Here is an 18,788-nt window from a genome sequence, read left to right on the forward strand (position 1 = left end):
ATCTCCTCTTCCGCTCCTCCCCTTCCCCTAATCCTCCCTCCTCTCTTCCTGCCCCTCCTCTGGAACTCCTTTCCCCCTCCACCTCCCCATCCTCCTCTTCCGCTCCTCCCCTTCCCCTAATCCTCCCTCCTCTCTTCCTGCCCCTCCTCTACAACTCCTTTCCCCCTCCACCTCCCCATCCTCCTCTTCCGCTCCTCCCCTTCCCCAATCCTCCCTCCTCTCTTCCTGCCCCTCCTCCACCTCCCCATCCTCCTCTTCCGCTCCTCCCCTTCCCCTAATCCTCCCTCCTCTCTTCCTGTCCCTCCTCTACAACTCCTTTCCCCCTCCACCTCCCCATCTCCTCTTCCGCTCCTCCCCTTCCCCAATCCTCCCTCCTCTCTTCCTGCCCCTCCTCTAGAACTCCTTTCCTCCTCCCCTTCCCCTAATCCTCCCTCCTCTCTTCCTGCACCTCCTCTACAACTCCTTTCCCCCTCCACCTCCCCATCTCCTCTTCCGCTCCTCCCCTTCCCCTAATCCTCCCTCCTCTCTTCCTGCCCCTCCTCTGGAACTCCTTTCCCCCTCCACCTCCCCATCCTCCTCTTCCGCTCCTCCCCTTCCCCTAATCCTCCCTCCTCTCTTCCTGCCCCTCCTCTACAACTCCTTTCCCCCTCCACCTCCCCATCTCCTCTTCCGCTCCTCCCCTTCCCCTAATCCTCCCTCCTCTCTTCCTGCCCCTCCTCTGGAACTCCTTTCCCCCCTCCACCTCCCCATCCTCCTCTTCCGCTCCTCCCCTTCCCCAATCCTCCCTCCTCTCTTCCTGCCCCTCCTCCACCTCCCCATCCTCCTCTTCCGCTCCTCCCCTTCCCCTAATCCTCCCTCCTCCTCTCTCTCCCTGTCACCTCCCCACTCCTTCCTATTCCTCTCCCTTCCTATTCCTGCCCCTTCTCTTTTCCAACTCCTCCTTCCTTCCCCTCCACCCCATTTTTCTCTTGCTTCCCTCCCTCTTCCGCGTCCCGTCTCCTCCACATCCTCAGACACAGAAGCGGCAGGACACGCGCGAGCGTGGTGACGTCAGCGCACGCACAACGCCGTGCTGTTCGTGGCCTCAGTACCTGGAGCGTGCACGGCCGCCAGAGGCCACGCCCAGAAGGCGGGCGGGGAGCCTGCGCGCCCGGAGGTGTGGGCGGGGCCGGGCGTCCGCCACAGCTCTCGCGAGAGCGCCCGTAGATGACGCGCAGGAGGGCGGGCGCGCTAGGGCGCCGGCGGGTGTGTTTGAATCTGGTCCGAGCGCGGGAAACGGCGGGTCTGGGGCGAGGTGAGCACCGAGCGACTTGCCGGGTGGGTTCGCGGCCCGGCGCAGGGGCGGCGGGCAGGCGGCGCCACGCGCGCGGAGCGGCCTCGGCTTGCTCCTGTGGGCCGCGAGCGACACTCCGGGCGCGGGGACGGGCGGGCCGCGGGCGAGTAGCCGGGGAGACCCCGACCGCACCGGAGCTGAGGGAAGCGGACCCGGCCCTGGACCCGGGGCTGGCCAGACAGGTCCCAGCCCACGACCAGGGCCGAGCCGGGCCGGACTCCACCCTGGACCGGGCACTGACTCAGACGGGACTCCAGCCCTGGACACGGGACTGACCGGAGACCCCGTCCTAGGCCCGGGACTGACTTAGATGGCATCCCAGCCCTGGACACAGACTGACCAGAGAGACCCCACCCTGGACCGGGCACTGACCCAGACAGGACTGCAGCCCTGGACTCGGGACTGACTTAGGATCCCAGCCTTGAACCTCCCAGGACTGGCCAGAGACCGCACCCTAGACTGGGCACCGACCCAGGAGGATCCCAGCCCTGGACAGGGGATTGATTCAGGAAGGATCCCAGCCCTGAGCCCAGGTCTGACAGAGACCCAACTCTGGGCCCATGACTGACTCTGGCAGGACCCCAGCCTACCACCTGGCACTGACCTGCGGTGCCCGACTCAGGTAGGACCCCAGCCCAGGACGCAGGACTGACTCAGGCAGGACCCGAGACCTGGACCTGGGACTGATTAGAGGACCCAGTCCTGGACCCAGTCTGAACAGGACAGCTTCCTGACCAGCACTCGTGGCTGACCCAGAGAGCACCCAACCCTAGACCTGGGACTGACCTAGAAAGGACCCAGCCCTGGACCTGGAAAAAGTGACAAGAATCAGGCAAAGGGGAGGGTCTCAGACCTGCCTGTTTAGGGCGAGTGACCCCATGTGCTTATTGGACTGTTTGTTTTTCTAAAGCCATGAATTGGTGGTATTGTTATTCAAACTTGTTGCTGGCCAGTCTCTGTTCCCTCCTCATTTTCTTGGTCAGTAGGAAGTTATTGTCCATAATTCAGCCATTCGAGTTGAGGAATTAGTTAGCTTTACTTACGGATTACGTGCGTGGGGAGTCATCAGACAGAGATTATTTTCTTTTGCTTGTTCAGTTTAGAAATTAAAATCTAGGATTATATGTTAAGATGACTTCCTATCCCTGAAGTTATTGCCAGTAATTTTTCATATTGCTCTATTTATTGCAATGCAGGTTATTTATTTTTAAATTTTTAATGACTTGCTTTTTAATTAGAGAATTATAATTGTGCACAGTATTTGGGTTCATTTTGACAAAATAACACATGCAAGGAATTTATTTCCGTCCTCATTTCCCTCCTTTCCCTTACCTCCATCCTCCCCCTATTCTTTCTCTCCTCTACTGCTTTTCCTTTCACTCCTAAAATGAGGGGGTCTGTTGCAAAAATGTTCCATCATTTGCTATTATTTAGGTCACATTTAGAGTAGGGCGTGACTAGCAGGTGGTGTAAGTGTAAATAGAATTGATTGGTGAACCATATGCAGGAAGGAGGGTGCAGGGAGTCCCCTGAGCTCTTACCCTCAGGGGCAGGGAGGAGGGTGCTGAGGTTGGGCATGCCTAATGCTTATCTAAACAAGCTCCCAGGTGTCCTCAGAGCCTTCTGGTCCTCCCTTGGAATAACAAGCTCATGCTTAATAACAAAAGGACTGTAGGTGGGATTCTCCTAATGGGGAAATGGCCCTTTAGAAAGGAAGAGGCTATGCAATTCAACATTGGGAACCAGCCTGTTCTGCTGTTGAGTTGACTCAGATCTGCCTGAGCTGGCATCTCAGATGCTGAAAGGGATAGGAGGTGAGCGTCCTTGGGTCATTTGAATTTGTTCTTTCCTTAGTTGGTAACTTCATTAACAACTGATAAGGACATTATTGATAATATCCTCAGTGAAGAAAACATTATTTTTCAGATTTTTATGCCATCCTATATTTCAGTATTCTTAGAAACTATCTACTATGGGTGGTACGAGAATTTCTCAAAGTTCTCAGGTGTTAACGTCAAGTTAAATCTTGTAGGAAAAGATATTTGCAAATGTAAGTTCCAGTATGCTTGTGTTTTCCAGGAGGGTTACAAAACAAATGCCATTTGAACAGTTTCATCCGTCATGGAAAAGCGGGAGACGTTTGTACAAGCAGTGTCTAAGGAGCTGGTTGGAGAGTTTTTGCAGTTTGTTCAACTTGACGTAAGTGGTTTAGATTTATTGTGATGTTAAGTGTTAATATAAAGTTCCAAAATATTATGTCCCTGAATGAAATACATTTATTTAATGAATCCTTAGGAAACAACTTTTATTTTAAATAAGATAGCAAACTCTTTAGATTCAGACAGACCTGTTGGTGGTTGAGCTAAGGTGTAGAAGATAAACAGAAGTTAACCAGTCAAAGGACCAGTCTAATGGAGGGTTCCTCTAGGACTGGAGAAGGCAGGTTGTTTGAATCTGGAGAGGTTCTGCAGGGTCAGAGTGCAGGTGGAAGGGAAGGTGAGGTCTCTTGGCTTTGGCCGTAGACACTTGTGTGTTTTGTGTCAGGAGTGCAATGCATATGTATTTAAAGTCTAAAAGACTGTTGTTGCAAATTGCATACCACAGTGTTCCTAAAACCGTAGTGAACTAAACTGATGATGAAGCGAGTTAACATTAACTTAAAACAAAAGGCAAAGGTGGCACACACCAGTGGCTTCCTGATGACAGGTGTCCCAAGGTACCTTTGCTCCAGTGGCCACTATTGCTTGCTGTGAGCATATGCAGTGTTGCTTGGTAGCCAGTGGCATCTCAATGGACTACTGAGTTACACCTCACACTAATAAGGTGTTAGTTTTAGTTTATAATTAGCAGGCTTTATTAACAATATCTAAGTACCCAGTCACTGTGTAACTCGTAGTTAAAAATAAAAGTGGTGGGCTAGGATTGTGGCTCAGTGGTAGAGTAGTTGCCTAGTATGTGTGAGGCATTGGGTTTGATTCTTAGCACCACATATAAATAAGTAGAATAAAGGTCCATTGACAACTAAAAAAATGTTTAAAAATAAAAAGAAAAGAAAAGAAAAAAATAAAAGTGTATGTAGGGTTGTGTGTTGCATGGTTTCAGCAAGTTCAGTGATGAAATACTGTTTTGTGTAACAATGACAATTTCCCATATTCATTCAGAAAAGAACTAAAGAAAAGACTTGTTGGGCACAGTGGCTCATTCCTGTAATCCCAGAGATTTGGGAGGCTGAGACAGGGATGCAAGTTCAAGCCAGTCTCAGCAATTTATTGGGACCCTGTCTTGAAATAAAAAATAAAAAACAGGCCTGGGTATGTAACTTAGTGGCAAGTGCCCCTTGGTTCAATACCCAGTACCAAAACCAAAAAGGTAGTATTGATGTAAGTCAGTTTGAGGCCTGTTAGGTGGAACTCTCCAAGGACAGTTAATTCTGCTACATGCCCATGTGTGCATTGCTGACAGTCTTGCAAAATTGGCCATTAGAAACCAGGGAGATCTTACTAAAATTTTGGTAGTGACATTAAAAAATATAGGAACCTAATAAAATGGCACAGTTTTATGTATGTTAAGTCACTAAGAAACACATAAGTACCACACTACGTGTGACACTTGACCTGAAAAAGATTGGAATTTGTAAGTGGAAGTGGGTGTCTGCACTCGCACGGAATACCTGCCCCTTCTGTGTGCAGGAGGAAAACGAGAGGCAAAGACACTGCAAGCTGAGGGACGCTCCGAGTGAGTGGGGGATGGGGAGGTGAAGTGGAGGGAGCCATGAGTGAGTGGGGTATGCGTACGGTGTGGCCAGATGTGATGGACTGGCTGCAGCTGCCCAAGGCATGTGTGTTCTATGTGATCCTGGTGAATGGAGTTGATGTTTCAGTTGCACAGGGAGAGAAACTAAGACAGGTATGTAAATTTACAAAGCAGGGAAGGGCGAGAGTACTTGGTGGGTAGAGAAAGCCTCCAGGAGGTGATATCTGACCAGAGGTCTGAAGGGACCCTAGGGATTCACAGTAGTGGAGAGACCAGAGCCTGAGGCAGGACACACTTGGGAAGGAGGAGGGTGTGGGTGAGGATGGAGCTATAGCCAGACCAGGTCTTATGGAACCTTGCAGGTGAGGAAGGAGCTGCATCCTCGGGAGCACCCATACAGTGGTGGGTAGGTGAGGGTGCCAGTGTGGGGCTCCAGGGCTTGCCTCGTGGGAACTGAGAATGGCTCTGGTATTGTGGACCTTGGTAGGTACAGCCAGTGGAGCTGTGAGGCGGACCCTAGCTCATGAGATTCAGAGTTAGATCACCTCCACACAAGTGGCGAAAGTGAGGAGGCTTACAAGAAAGCTGAGGCTCCTGAGCAGGGACTGTCCCAGGTGGAGCCTGGAGTGTGCTGCCGGGACACAGCCTGACTCTCCTAGAGGAGCCGGAGGGAGGAAGGCCCTGTTTCCTCCCTGCTTTTTTCTCTTGAAATAACTGCAAGGTTGAAGACACGCTGCAAGAATAGTACCAAGCATACTGAGACCTCCCAGTGCTGCACTGCCACCTGTCTGCAGCCCCGCCACCTGTCTGCAGCCCCCTGTTCACACGTGGTTTTGGAAACCTGGAGGCAGTTCCAGGCATTGTGCCTCCTTACCCCAGGAGTTCAGTGTGCATTTTTCTTAAAGGTATTCTATTTTATAACCACATTAAGACCTCAGGCTGGGTGCATTGGCACGCACCTATAATCCCAGCTATTCAGAAGACTGAGGCAGGAGGATTGCAAGTTCAAGGCCAGCCTCAGCAACTTCGTGAGCCCCTGTCTCAAAATAAAATAAGTGCTGGGGGCTAACTTAGTAGAACCCTTGCCTAGCACACTTGAGGCCCTGGGTTCCATCACCAGCACCACCATGCACTCAGAAAAAAATCCTCTGAGCAGATCCCAGTGTCTGCACCATTTCAGCAGTACCGTCAGACGAAACAGGAGCATGCGTCAGTCCAGTGTGGGTCTGGGTCACTGAACTGGTAGGTGTCCACTAGTCTGCACTGGGGCTGCTGTTTTCTCCTTCGTAAACATCAGCAGCCTTTGGGGAGGTGTTGGCCCTGTAGACCACCTGCTTCCAAGTTGCCTTCTCCCTGCTCATTTCTGCACCCTTTGATAACCTTGCTCAGTCCATTGTGATGATGGTAGTAAAAGTGTGCATGTTCCATTTCTGTTCACTGGCACTCAGTGAAAGGTTTATTATTATTAGGTTCCCATGTGTTACCATGTTGGTATAAATAATATCACACCGTTGATTATGACTTGGTAGGCCATGTGCTGTGTTGGTGCTCAGATTGTCCTAGAGTGGCTGTAGGAAGTCCTTTAAGTGGATTCTTACTCCTTTTTTTTTTTTTTTTTTCTCATGGTGCTGGAGATTGAACCCAGAGCCTCACACATACTAGACAACTACTCAACCCCTGAGCTACAACCCCAGCCCTTTTTAAAAAGTTTACTTTGAGATAGAATTTGGCTAAGTTGCCCAGACTAGCCTTGAATTTGCTGATCCTCCTGTATCAGCCTCCTGTGTCGCTGCAGTGACAGACCTGCATCTTGAAATCTGTATCTTTTCGACAATGGTCTGTATTTGCTCCGTTAAAGAGCCTGGAGTGAGAGACAGTGGGTCCAGGGGATAGGGGAAATCTGAAAGGGTCTCATTGGCTAAAGGAGAGACCACTGTCTAGGAAGGAGTAAAAGGTGATTTTGAGGGTCCACATGGGGTTGGATAACAGAAACTGAAAGTGGAATCAGTCTGCTTGAGGTCTTTGTTTTGTTTTCTTACGGTGCATATGAACACAATGCCTTTATTGTATTTATTTTTACTTGGTGCCTAAGGATCAAGCTCAGTGCCTCATACATGCTAGGCAAGCGTTCTACCACTGAGCCATAACCTCAGCCCAGGTTGTTATTCTTTAGCATTCTTTTGACCTAATTATGTTACAGGTCTGGAGCTGGTGGACCTTTGAGTTGATTTCAGGAAAGATTTTGCTAAGTGGGTGAAATTCAAACTCTAAAGATCAGAACCCTAGCAAAGAACAGGAGGAAGAACTCATTGTGTTCTGATGACAGTACCTGTACTTTCCCTCTTAGGGAGGGCTTTCGAAGACTATGAGCACACTCTTGTAACTAAATTAACAAGCTTTTCTTTTGATGACATTTTGAAAAGGATAAACTAACTTCTGTATTTTTAATTTTTTGTGTTTATTTTGCAGAAAGATGCCTCTGACCCATTCAGCTTAAATGAATTGCTAGAGGAATTATCAAGGAAACAGAAAGAAGAATTATGGCAAAGACTAAAGAATCTATTAACAGAAATGTTGTTGGAAAGCCCAGTGGATGGGTGGCAGCAGGTGGACGTCCAGCATCAAGACAGTATGGAGACAGATCATGGTCCAAAAGTGGTATACTGTCTTTTAAAAATAAAAAATTGCCCCTTTGAAAGTGTGTTTAAAAAATACAGTGTGTTTATTGTGCATAATTGTGTTTTAAGTTAAGAAAAAGTTTGAAGTGAGAAGCCAAGGATTTTCTTTCTTTCTTTCTTTCCTTTCTTTTGTGGTAACTGGGTATTGAGCCCAGGGCCTTGTGCACAGTAGGCAAGCCCTCTACCCTGGAGGGCATCCCGAGCCCAGAGGCCAAGAAATCCAGAAGTCAGTTCTGTTGTAGTTTTGCCTGCTTGCCAGCCTGCTCTTATTAATCTGGTACTCAGTGCTGCTGTTTTAGGACTTTCCATTGACCTTTGTTTCGTGTGCTGCTGGATATTAGACCCAGGGCCTCACCCGTGCCATGTGAGCACTCTGCCACTAGGCTCCAGCCACAGTCCTACGACGCTGGCTTGTTCTGCTTCAGTTCACTCTTCAGAATAAGCTAGAAGTGGCTTGCTTTTAGCAATTTAGTAACTTGAGTCTCTTTTTAAAATGAACTTTAAGTTGATTTGATCCACTCATGCATTATTTTTTTTCATTTATAGAAGGAAAGCATCGAGATAATTCAGGCGATCACGTCTGTGATTCTGGCCTCCGTGTCTGTGATCAATGAGAACGAGGACTACGAGGCCCTCCTGGAGTGTGCTGTGATCTTGAACGGTAAGCATCCTGGGAGAGTAGCCTTTCCCTTTCAGCACCGTGGCAGCAGAGTGGCCTGAAGGCACAGCCTACTCTCGGGAAAGGAGCGTCCTGCAGGCTGTCCCCAGCAGCTCCCTGGTCTGGGCTCCATGTAGGTGTTTCAGTGGTGAAGACGAATGTTCTGAGCAGCTAGCCACTGCTGTTTACAGGTTTTTCTAGAAAGTTGGTCTTGACTTACAGGACCAGTGACCAAGAGCTTATTTGAAGGACTGTGCCTGATTATGATTTTCTCAGCTTGTATTAGTGCCAGGTAGTGTCACTTACAACCAAGAATTCACGGCACTGATTTTTTTTTTTAATCTGCCATAAGCATGATCTGAGGAGTAATTACTGACTCCCAGGTTGCTTGCCAGGTTTTAGCTGGACTGTAAAGCGAGAGCTATTAATTTTGGAGGTACCCCAGTCTGAATTAATGAAAGATCTAGTTGTGAAATATTTATAAAGTTACTTTATACACATAAAATATGGAAAAGTAATGTTATTATTATTTTTTCTTTTTTTCTTTTTCTTTTTTTTTTTAGATATACATAGCAGTCAAGTATGTTTTAAAAAGCAATGTTATCTTCAGGAATGATTTCTTTTTTTTTGCGGTGCTGGGGATCGAACCCGGGGCCTTGTGCTTGCAAGGCAAGCACTCTACCGACTGAGCTATCTTTCCAGCCCCAGGAATGATTTCTAAGAACCATTTTTAAGAACCCTTATCTCTCACTAGATGAGTGTGGTTTCAAGTCACAGATTGTCTGGTCAGACCTCTTTCTTGCGTCACTTAGTAGGTTGTTTTAGTCTGAAATCTTGAAGTTACAGTGTCTTAAAAAGTCAAGCCCAATCAATATAAAAATAATTCCCAAATGCTGTGAGAATGTTAGTACCAGCTTATTTGCACAGTCTCCAAATAACTTTTATTTATTTATTTTTGTTTGTTTGATACTGGGGGTCAAACCCACTGACACTTTACCACTGAGGTACATCCCTAGTCCTTTTTATTTTTATTTTGAGACAGGGTCTTGGTAAGTTGCTGAGCCTGACTTAAACTTGTGATGCTCTTGCCTCAGCCCTCAGGTTGCTGAGATTACAGACCTGTGCCACTGCACCCAACTTCAAATAACTGATTAGTGCTAAACTTGTAGTTATTGCTGTGTTCCCAGCCAATTTCACAATTTTTCATTTGTATAATGGCATTCAGATCTGTATGGATAAGTGTGAGCACAGTTAATATTATTGAGCTTTTCTGTTTATACAAACATTGCAGTTTGTTATTGTTGTTGTTTTTCGTTTTTTGTTTTTGGTATGGGGATTGAGCCCAGAAGCACTTTACCATTGACTTATACCCCTAGCCTTTTTTATTTTATTTTGAGACAGGGTCTTACTTTGTTCCTGAGGCTGGCCTGAAACTTGCAGTCCTCCTGCCCAGCCTCCTGAGTCATTGGAATTATAGTCATATGCTACCACACCTGCTTTGTGTCTATCTTATAATAGTAGTAAATCAGTTTTTTTTTTTTTTACTAAATATTCACATTCTGTATATAGTTTTCATAAATCTTTGACAAGTTAAACATTAGTTAACATTATCTGCTTAACAATGGTTCTTGGTACAGAGAGTCATATTCTCTTTACTGTTGAAACTGAGGTGACAGTTTGCTCACTAATGGAGAAACCACTGTGTTCTGTTCTAGGCATTTTATATGCACTACCTGAATCTGAAGGAAAACTCCAGAGCTCCATTCAGGATCTGTGTGTCACATGGTGGGAGAAGGGCCTGCCTGCCAAGGAGGACATGGGGAAGACTGCCTTTATCATGCTGCTGAGGAGGAGTCTGCAGACTAAAGCAGTGTGTTCCTTTCCTAGTGCAGACCTAAAGGGGCTGTGTGGCTGCAAGAGGCCTGGCTAAGGCGACTTCTCCACGTAGGGGTTCTTCACAACGCAGGCTGTGCGGAGGTCACGGGTGGGTGTGGCAGCTCCATGGAGATTGAAAGCCAGGCCTCCTCCTCTGTCTTCTGGGGTATGGCTTCTCTCTTGTCACTTCATGTGGCATGGCTGCTGCTCCTCCTGTACCTCCTCATACCAGTTTAGGTAGGAAGAGACAGTGGGAGCAGGGAGGGCCAGTTTCCAGGGCTCCTGTTTGCAGGAGAAGAAGAGAAAGGCTGGGCTGTGGAGAGAGGTGCTTGTGTGCCTGTAGTGCTGAGGGGCAGACATGGGTTGTTTTACATGGCTGGGCCAAGGGAGAGAGCATCTTTGAAGGCTGATTTCGCTTGGGCTGGTTCTCAGGCTTTCATCCTTTCCAGTTCAGAAATCTAGAAAATGAATAGTTGTTTCTCAGCGTAGTAATACATGAGTTCATCTTAGCAAATTGGGCAAATGAAAATAAAAATCATCCATAATTCCACCACCCAAGGTGATCTTTGTTATTGTAAAACATCGAGAAGAGTTCTTGTTTTTGGTACTGGGGTTGAACCCAGGGTGCTTAACCACTTAGCTACATCCCCAGCCCTTTTTTATTTTTATTTTGAGATAGGGTCTTCCTAAGTTACAGAGGCTGGTCTGAAACTTGCCGTTTTCCTGCTTTAGCCTCCTGAGTTGCTGGTATTACAGGTGCGTGCCACCATGCCTGGCTCAAGGATAGTTCTTACCGACCCACTTCCAATATCTCCTTCCTTAGGATGGATCCTAGTGGATATAAACTTAAGCCTTTTTCTGTTGTTATGGTGTTTGGGATGGAACCTGGGGCTTCAAGCATTCTAGGCAAGTACTTTTACCCCTAACCTGCATCCTCAGCCCTTTATTAAAAATTATGTTTTGAGACAGGGTCTTCATAGGTTACCCAGGCTGGTCTTGAACTTGCCATCTTCCTGCCTCACTTCCCAAGTAGCTATGATTTCAGATGTGCACCTCTGTGCCTTGCAGGCTCTTGAGGGTTTCTTAAAAGATTGTACCTATTTAGCTCCACCAACTGTGTCAGGGTCTGTGAGTAGACCCCATCCCAATAATAGCATTAGGATAGAAAGCCTTCTGGCCGCATCTTAGATCTGTCTGATTTTTCCTGCTGGACAAGGGATCAACTGAGAAACCCTTTTTTGCATGAGAATTTATGCCATCACTGATATGTCTTTTAAATCCACTTGAGAGTATTTTAATTTAATGTGAAAAAATGAGGAGTTTGGTTCCCTAGTTCATTGTCACATTGTAGGAGCTCAGTTGGCAGTTGTGGCTAATGGCTACTGCAGTGGCAAAGGGACAACATCCTCATTGCAGGAAGTTGTGAAAAGCACTGGATTTCTTTTTTTTTTTTTTTTTTTAGCACTGGATTTCTGATTGCTTTTGCCTGTGTTTACAAAAATTTTCTCCAGGGCTGTACCATAGTGGTACGTGTCTATAATCCCAGCAACCTGGGAGGCTGAAGCAGGAGGATCACAGGTTCAAGGCCAGCCTCTTCCACTTAGCAAGATCCTAAGTAACTTAGTGAGACCCTGTCTCAAAAAATAAAAAGGGCTGGGAATGTGACTCTGGTAGAGCACCCTGGGTTCAGTCCCCAGTGCCAAAGTGAACAAAGTTCTCCAGACCTGCAATGGGGAGTTGCCCATTTCAAAGTTCATTTTCACTTGTCCCTATTTCCTACTTTTTGATGAGTCATCTATAATTATCATGATTTATGACACAAAATGTACTTGGAAGTAAGACCTCATGGTTCATTTAAACAACCGGAAAACAAATGTAACATTTTTCTTTCCTGTGTTCCTAGGTTGCAGACATACGTCGGCTCTGGCGTGTTCATCAAGCTTTGTACTGCTTTGATTACAGTTTGGAAGAAAGTAGAGAAATTAAAGATATGTTGCTTGAGTGTTTCATAAATGTTAATTATATCAAGAAAGAAGAGGTAAATAGGTTTTTCTTCTTTGGTCTGTGTGACTCCCTCCCAGTAGACATTCTTCATATTCATGTGGCTGCTGTTGCTCAGTCTTGCTTCTTAGGGAGAGCAGGCTCAGCCATCGAGAGCTGTGTATGCACCGGATATCGTTTTTCCTCTGTGGCAGTGTTGAAGCAGATACTGTCCAAGTCCTTGCTTAGTTTGTCACCTAGTCAGATGATAATAGGGACTGTGAATACTGGGGGCTTAAATTACATTTTAAATTAAGAGGGTTAAAAATAAGACTGAGAAAGCTTGTTTCCTGTGGATAAGATCTGACTTCTGCCCAAATTCTTTGTATTTGGGGGGGTTTGAGGAACTAATGCATGGCCTTGTACATGCTATGCTCACAGTCTGACACTGATCCATACTCCCAGCCAATTTTTTTCTTCATAGTGCTGGGGATTAAATCCAGGCCTCCCATATGCTGACGAGTGCTCTGCCACAAGCTGCACCCAGCCCCTCGATCTTGCTGTAACTGGCACGTGCTCAAGACTGTCATCAGGCAGGGTTCTCTATTTCCGTTTCCCACCCATAGAATTCCAAGGGAGGCTTGTGGCCTGGTGCCCTCCTTGGCCTGGGGCTGTTCACATGGGGCTTCTGAGCAGCTAGAACATGACCAGTGCAAATCGAGATGTGCCTTAGATATAAGATGCGTGTGAATATGAGGACTTCATGAGAAAAAGAGTGTAAACATCTCAATAATTTTTTTACTTTTCAATGTTTTGGGTACACCGCTTTATATAAAATGTTATTAAAATCAGTCTTCTTTTACTTTTATTAATGTGGCTACTACAGAATTAAAAATTGGAGTGGTGCTGTATCTCTGTTCTGTTCAGTCCTATGCTGTGCATCTAGTGTGGACTGTGTGTGCTTGCTGGGTGCGAGGCAGTTCTGACGTAGCCTGTCTAGGTTCCTGGTGGCCTGGCAGAAGGTGAAGGGAGTCATCCTTCGCCAAAGCACTTGGCTGTCCCAGGTCTCACACCATTGGCGAGGTGACAGGTTCTCTAGGTGTGTGGTCTCCAGTCAGCAGCCCGTGAGAGCTTGTGTCCTCATCCCTCTTTTGTCACCTGGTGGGTGGGACCTCAGTCAAGTAACTGGACCTCAGTGTTCACTCGTGTGCACCAGGATCAGAGCAACTCTGTCACAGCGTCACTGTGAGGAGCCGATGAGGCCATGCTAGAGAGACAGCTGGTACAGTCGCCCGTGGGTGAGTGTGTAGGGAAGCACTCTGCTTGGGTCATCTGTGGTTGCTGTGTGATGCTGTCACTGCTGGAGGGATGTCAGATACCTCCTGCGCCTCCGTCTCCAGGATTGTGGGGAAGCTTGGGAGAATAAAGAAGTTAAAAGGGGAGTCATGTCAACCTGTTTATTTACATTAACTCACGTGTGAACAGTTGAATTGCACCTATTCATCCTGTACCTCTGTAGGTGTGTAGCATAGGCTTGAGGTTTGGTGTCCCACCCCCTTTTAAACTGCCTTGTTCCTGTGAGTGTAAGACACCTGCCTTGTTTCCTAGTCAGTCACTGATTCAGTCTGCTCACTTCCTGTCATTTTGAGCTGTAACTCTTCTGGGGATTGAACTGGGGCCTGGCACATGCCTGGTGAGCTTTGGGTCACTGAGCTACAGCCCCACCCTCCATGCTGTCCACTCCATGGCAGGTTACTTCCAGTGGACACTACTGTGGCAAGCGTGGTTTTGTTTTGTGTGCACTGGGCCTTGGACCCAGGACCTCCTTCGTGCTGAGCAAGTGCTCTGCCATTGAACTGTACCAGCCTGCTGGCCTTCTTCACATTAGCCTGCTGTTTCTGCAGGGCCCCACAACCTGCTGCGGTGCTGGTGAGCAGCAGAGACCATGGTGCAGTCTCTGGTGACGCTCATGGGCAATGTGATGTGCCCTGCAGGGTGTGAACGATGTATTCTTAGCTCATAGTGCAGCTATAGTCTAGTAGCATGCATATAAATTAATGTTACATGATACAATTAATGTCATTATGCTCAGGCTCTGTGTATATGAAAATCCTCACTTGGCAAACAGCCTCTTAACTAAGTGAGTCTGATTTCTTTTTTTTTTTTTTGTACTGGGAATTCTAAGGTGCTCCATCACTGAGCTTTGTTCCCAACCCTTTTTATTATTATTTTTTTTCTTTTAAAAAGTTGATTGTATTTATTATCACTACTTCTCAGAAAAATTAGAAAAAATTAAAATATAAAAGTATTTTAAAATAATAATCATAAACATGTTAAAATAAATAAGTAGAAAATAACTATATTTTCCCTAAGGAAATCAGTGAGAAGAGCAGTGCTATTTTATAATTTTGTGTAGCTCTTTAATATCTGACTGTAGGGAAGGCAGCTAGATTCTCATATTTCTTTTTTTTTTTAATTTATTACAAATAAATGGGATACATGTTTCTGTTTGTACATGGAGTAACAGCATACCATTTTGCGTAATCATACATAGGGTAATGGTGTTTGATTCATTCTGTTATTTCCCCCCCCACCTCTCCCACCCCTCTTTTTCCTCTATACAGTCCCTCCTTCCTCCATTCTTGCCCCCCCATCCCCCATTATGTGTCATCATCCGCTTATCAGCAAGATCATTCGTCCTTTGGTTTTTTGAGAATGGCTTATCTCACTTAGCATGATATTCTTCAATTTCATCCATTTGCCTGCAAATGCCATAATTTTATTATTCTTTATAGCAGAGTAATATTCCATTGTGTATATATACCTACCAGTTTCTTTATCCATTCCTCAATTGAAGGACATCTAGCTTGGTTCCACAATCTAACTATTGTGAATTGAGCAGCTATGAACATTGATGTGGCTGTATCTCTGTAGTATGCTGATTTTAAGTCCGTTGGGCATAGGCCGAGGAGTGGGATAGCTGGGTCAAATGGTGGTTCCATTCCAAGTTTTCTAAGGAATCTCCACATTGCTTTCCAGAGTGGCTGCACTAATTTGCATCCCCACCAGCAATGTATGAGTGTACCTTTTCCCCAACATAACCGCCATTCTAATTAGGTGAGATGGAATCTTAATGTAGTTTTGATTTGCATTTCTCTTATTACTAAAGATGGTGAAAATTTTTTCAAATGTCTGTTGATTGCTTGTAGATCTTCTTCTGTGAAGTGTTCATATCCTTAGCCCATTTGTTGATTGGGTTATTTGTATTCTTGGTGTAGAGTTTTTTGAGTTCTTTATATATTCTGGAAATTAGGGCTCTATTTGAAGTATGAGTGGCAAAGATATTCTCCCACTCTGTAGGCTCTCTCTTCACATTGCTGATAGTTTCCTTTGCTGAGAGAAAGCTATTTAGTTTGAATCTATCCCAGTTATTGATTCTTGCTTTTATTTCTTGTGCTATGGGAGTCCTGTTAAGGAAGTCTGATCCAAAGCCAACAAGTTGAATTTGGATCTACTTTTTCTTCTATAAGATGCAGGGTCTCTGGTCTGATTTCAAGGTCCTTGATCCATTGTGAGTTGATTTTTGTGCAGGGTGAGAGTTAGGGGTTTAGTTTCATTCTGTTGCATATGGATTTCCAGTTTTCCCAGCAGCATTTATTGAAGAGGCTATCTTTTCTCCATTGCATATTTTTGGCACCTTTGTCTCGTATGAGAAAATTGTATTTATTTGGGTTTGTGTCCGTGTCCTCTATTCTGTACCATTGATCTACCTGTCTATTTTGGTGCCAGTACCATGCCGTTTTTGTTACTATTGCTTTGTAGTATAGTTGAAGTTCTGGTATTGCAATACCCCCTGTTTCATTCTTCCTGCTAAGGATTGCTTTAGCTATTCTGGGTTTCTTATTCTTCCAGATGAATTTCATAATTGCTTGCTCTATTTCTGTAAGGTACATCATTGGGATTTTAATTGGAATTGCATTGAATCTGTATAGCACTTTTGGTAGTATGGCCATTTTGACAATATTAATTGTGCCTATCCAAGAACATGGAAGATCTTTCCATCTTCCAAGGTCTTCCCCAATTTCTTTCTTCAGTGTTTTGTAGTTTTCATTGTAGAGATCTTTTACCTCTTTGGTTAGATTGATTCCCAAGTATTTAATTTTTTTTGAGGCTATTGCAAATGGAGTTGTTTTCCTCATTTCCCTTTCAGTTGTTTCATCGCTTGCATATAAAAGTGCTTTAGATTTATGTGTGTTGATTTTATAACCTGCTATTTTGCTGAATTCATTGATGAGGTCTAGAAGTTTTCTGGAGGACCTTTTTGGATCCTCTAAATATAGAATCATGTCATCAGCAAATAGTGACAGCTTAAGTTCCTCTTTTCCTATTCATATCCCTCCCTTTTAATTTTTTATTTTGAGACAGTTTTGCTAATCTGTTTGTGGCCTGCCTAAGTTGCTAAGGCCAGTCTCAAACTTGTGATCTTCCAGCTTCAGCCTCCTGAGTTACTGGGATTGCAGGTCTCAGCCACCATGCTGGCTCAGTGTTTTCATTTATCAAAGATTAAAGTGAACCATTACTCAGTTCCATTTCTACCCTCAAATGCTAAATTTTAGGCATCTTACTTTATTTATATATTTTTTTGGTATTGGGGATTAAACCCAGGGATATTTTGCCATTGAACCACATCCCTAGCTCTTTTGTTTTCACCAGATAGTGTCTCACTAAGTTGCTGAGACTGGCCTTTAACTTGTAGTCTTCCTGCCTCAGCCTCCTGAGCCACTGGATTACAGGCCTGCATCGTCACGCCTGGCTCATTCTTTGATTTTAGACCAGCTATTCACAGTAGCGCCAGAATGAAATGTTTATGAACCCCTGGTTTGGGTCTATATGGTTATGCCAAGACAGAGACACTCAGGGTAGCTGCTGCTTCACCCCAGGGACAGAGGTTCTGCAACTCCAGGGTAGCATAGTTTCTGCAGGTAGGAGCCACTGCCTACGGCCTCCCCAGCTCCATCCCAGTGTGCACATCCAAGTTATTGCTGTGTGTACTTCCTTTTTAGAAGCAGCTAACTTTAATAAAATTAAATGTTCCAGTTTTGTTTGTTATTGGGAAGTTTTTAATTATATGCAATCTGAATATTTATATTTTTTAATTTGTAGGGGAGAAGATTTCTTAGTTCTCTCTTCAACTGGAATATAAACTTCATTAAAATGATCCATGGAACCATTAAAAACCAGTTACAGGGATTACAAAAGTAAGTATTAAAGGTAATTAAAAGTTTATGCCATCTTAATTTGATTTTTAAAGATTCCATTTTTCCTGACCTTTAATAGTTATATTACCATATGGAAGCCTTGGAAATTATATCTTACATTATTATTTACTGTTGTATTATTGAGTAGTTTTTTTTTTTTTTAACCCTCTATAGGAAATAAGTCTTTCAGTAGTGAACATTGAAATTAAGATTTTAACCTGTGCTAGTTTCAATAGTCAATTAGATGCCAGTTAGATCTTGGCCTCACTCACACTAAAACTCAGGTCACTAGTACATCTGAGGTAATTTTGAATTAAATTCTTCCAGGTAAATGTGGGCTGGGAAGAGTTGTGCAGCGTCAGCACCAGCGGAGCTGGAGGGAGTGTTCTGGTGCCACGTGTGTTTGTAGTTCTGTCCTCGTGACTCTTTCTAGGTGCGCTTTAGGTATAGTTTCCCAGTGTCAGGTGACTGTGTGAGGACCAAGTTAGGATTGGGTTCTGATTCTGTAGGTTCTCATTTGAAGAATGTTGGGTTGAACTAATAGATTTCTAAACTTTTATGATTCTCTAGTAGATTCTGGTATCATGAGGCATCCTGTAGATGAGGAATTAGTAGCCTGGAAAGTCCAAAATGACTCCACATAAACATTTATTATTAAACATTTTGATCTTAGACTTTGGCTCTGAGCTTATGTTCTCGGAAAATGGTCACATTCCTGGGAAGCCTTTATAGAGGAGAGGAGACTTAGGCTCACCTTTGCTCCCCAGACACGCCCCTTTGTACATCTGTGTCACTTTGGTGACCTTTCTGCAGATCATTCGAGGGCTCTAGTTAAGCTATTTCCTCTCCTGTGAAGTACGAGAATCACTGAAATGATATATTCTAATAGTATAATTGTTTAAACTTGTACTAACACTGTTTTCATTTTTTAAATAGATATTTGATGGTACACATTGCAGAAATTTATTTCAGAGCTTGGAAAAAGGCTTCAGGGAAAATATTGGAGGTATTTACATTTTATCAAATGTTTATTTTATTCTGGTTACTGAATCAGTCATCAAAGAAGGGCTGCTTAACACTTGTGCTGGTGCTGAGCAGGCGGGCTGAGACCCTGGTGGGTGCTGAGCAGGTGGGCTGAGTCCCTGGTGGGTGCTGAGCAGGTGGGCTGAGACCCTGGTGGGTGCTGGTCCTGAGCAGGCGGGCTAAGACCCTGGTGGGTGTTGGTGGTGAGCAGGTGGGCTGAGTCCCTGGTG

At 45.1% G+C, this 18,788-nt stretch overlaps 1 protein-coding gene across 2 annotated transcripts in view; it reads left to right on the plus strand.

The window, feature by feature from the left end:
* The first annotated feature begins 829 nt into the window (after positions 1–829).
* NCAPG2 (non-SMC condensin II complex subunit G2) overlaps positions 830–18,788 on the plus strand; it is a 60,800-nt gene continuing 42,841 nt past the window's right edge. The window contains exons 1-8 of one of the 2 annotated variants that reach the window (XM_079150645.1): positions 830–1,294; positions 3,413–3,532; positions 7,556–7,744; positions 8,311–8,425; positions 10,138–10,292; positions 12,201–12,335; positions 17,441–17,535; positions 18,472–18,541. In XM_079150645.1, the coding sequence (XP_079006771.1) occupies positions 3,455–3,532; positions 7,556–7,744; positions 8,311–8,425; positions 10,138–10,292; positions 12,201–12,335; positions 17,441–17,535; positions 18,472–18,541 (837 nt within the window). In that variant the 5' untranslated portion in view covers positions 830–1,294; positions 3,413–3,454. The remainder of the gene's footprint in view (positions 1,295–3,412; positions 3,533–7,555; positions 7,745–8,310; positions 8,426–10,137; positions 10,293–12,200; positions 12,336–17,440; positions 17,536–18,471; positions 18,542–18,788) is intronic. The other variant, XM_079150644.1, reaches the window with a different exon arrangement.

The sequence above is a fragment of the Sciurus vulgaris genome (assembly GCF_902686455.1).
Source record: "Sciurus vulgaris genome assembly, chromosome: 8".
Lineage (NCBI taxonomy): Eukaryota > Metazoa > Chordata > Mammalia > Rodentia > Sciuridae > Sciurus > Sciurus vulgaris.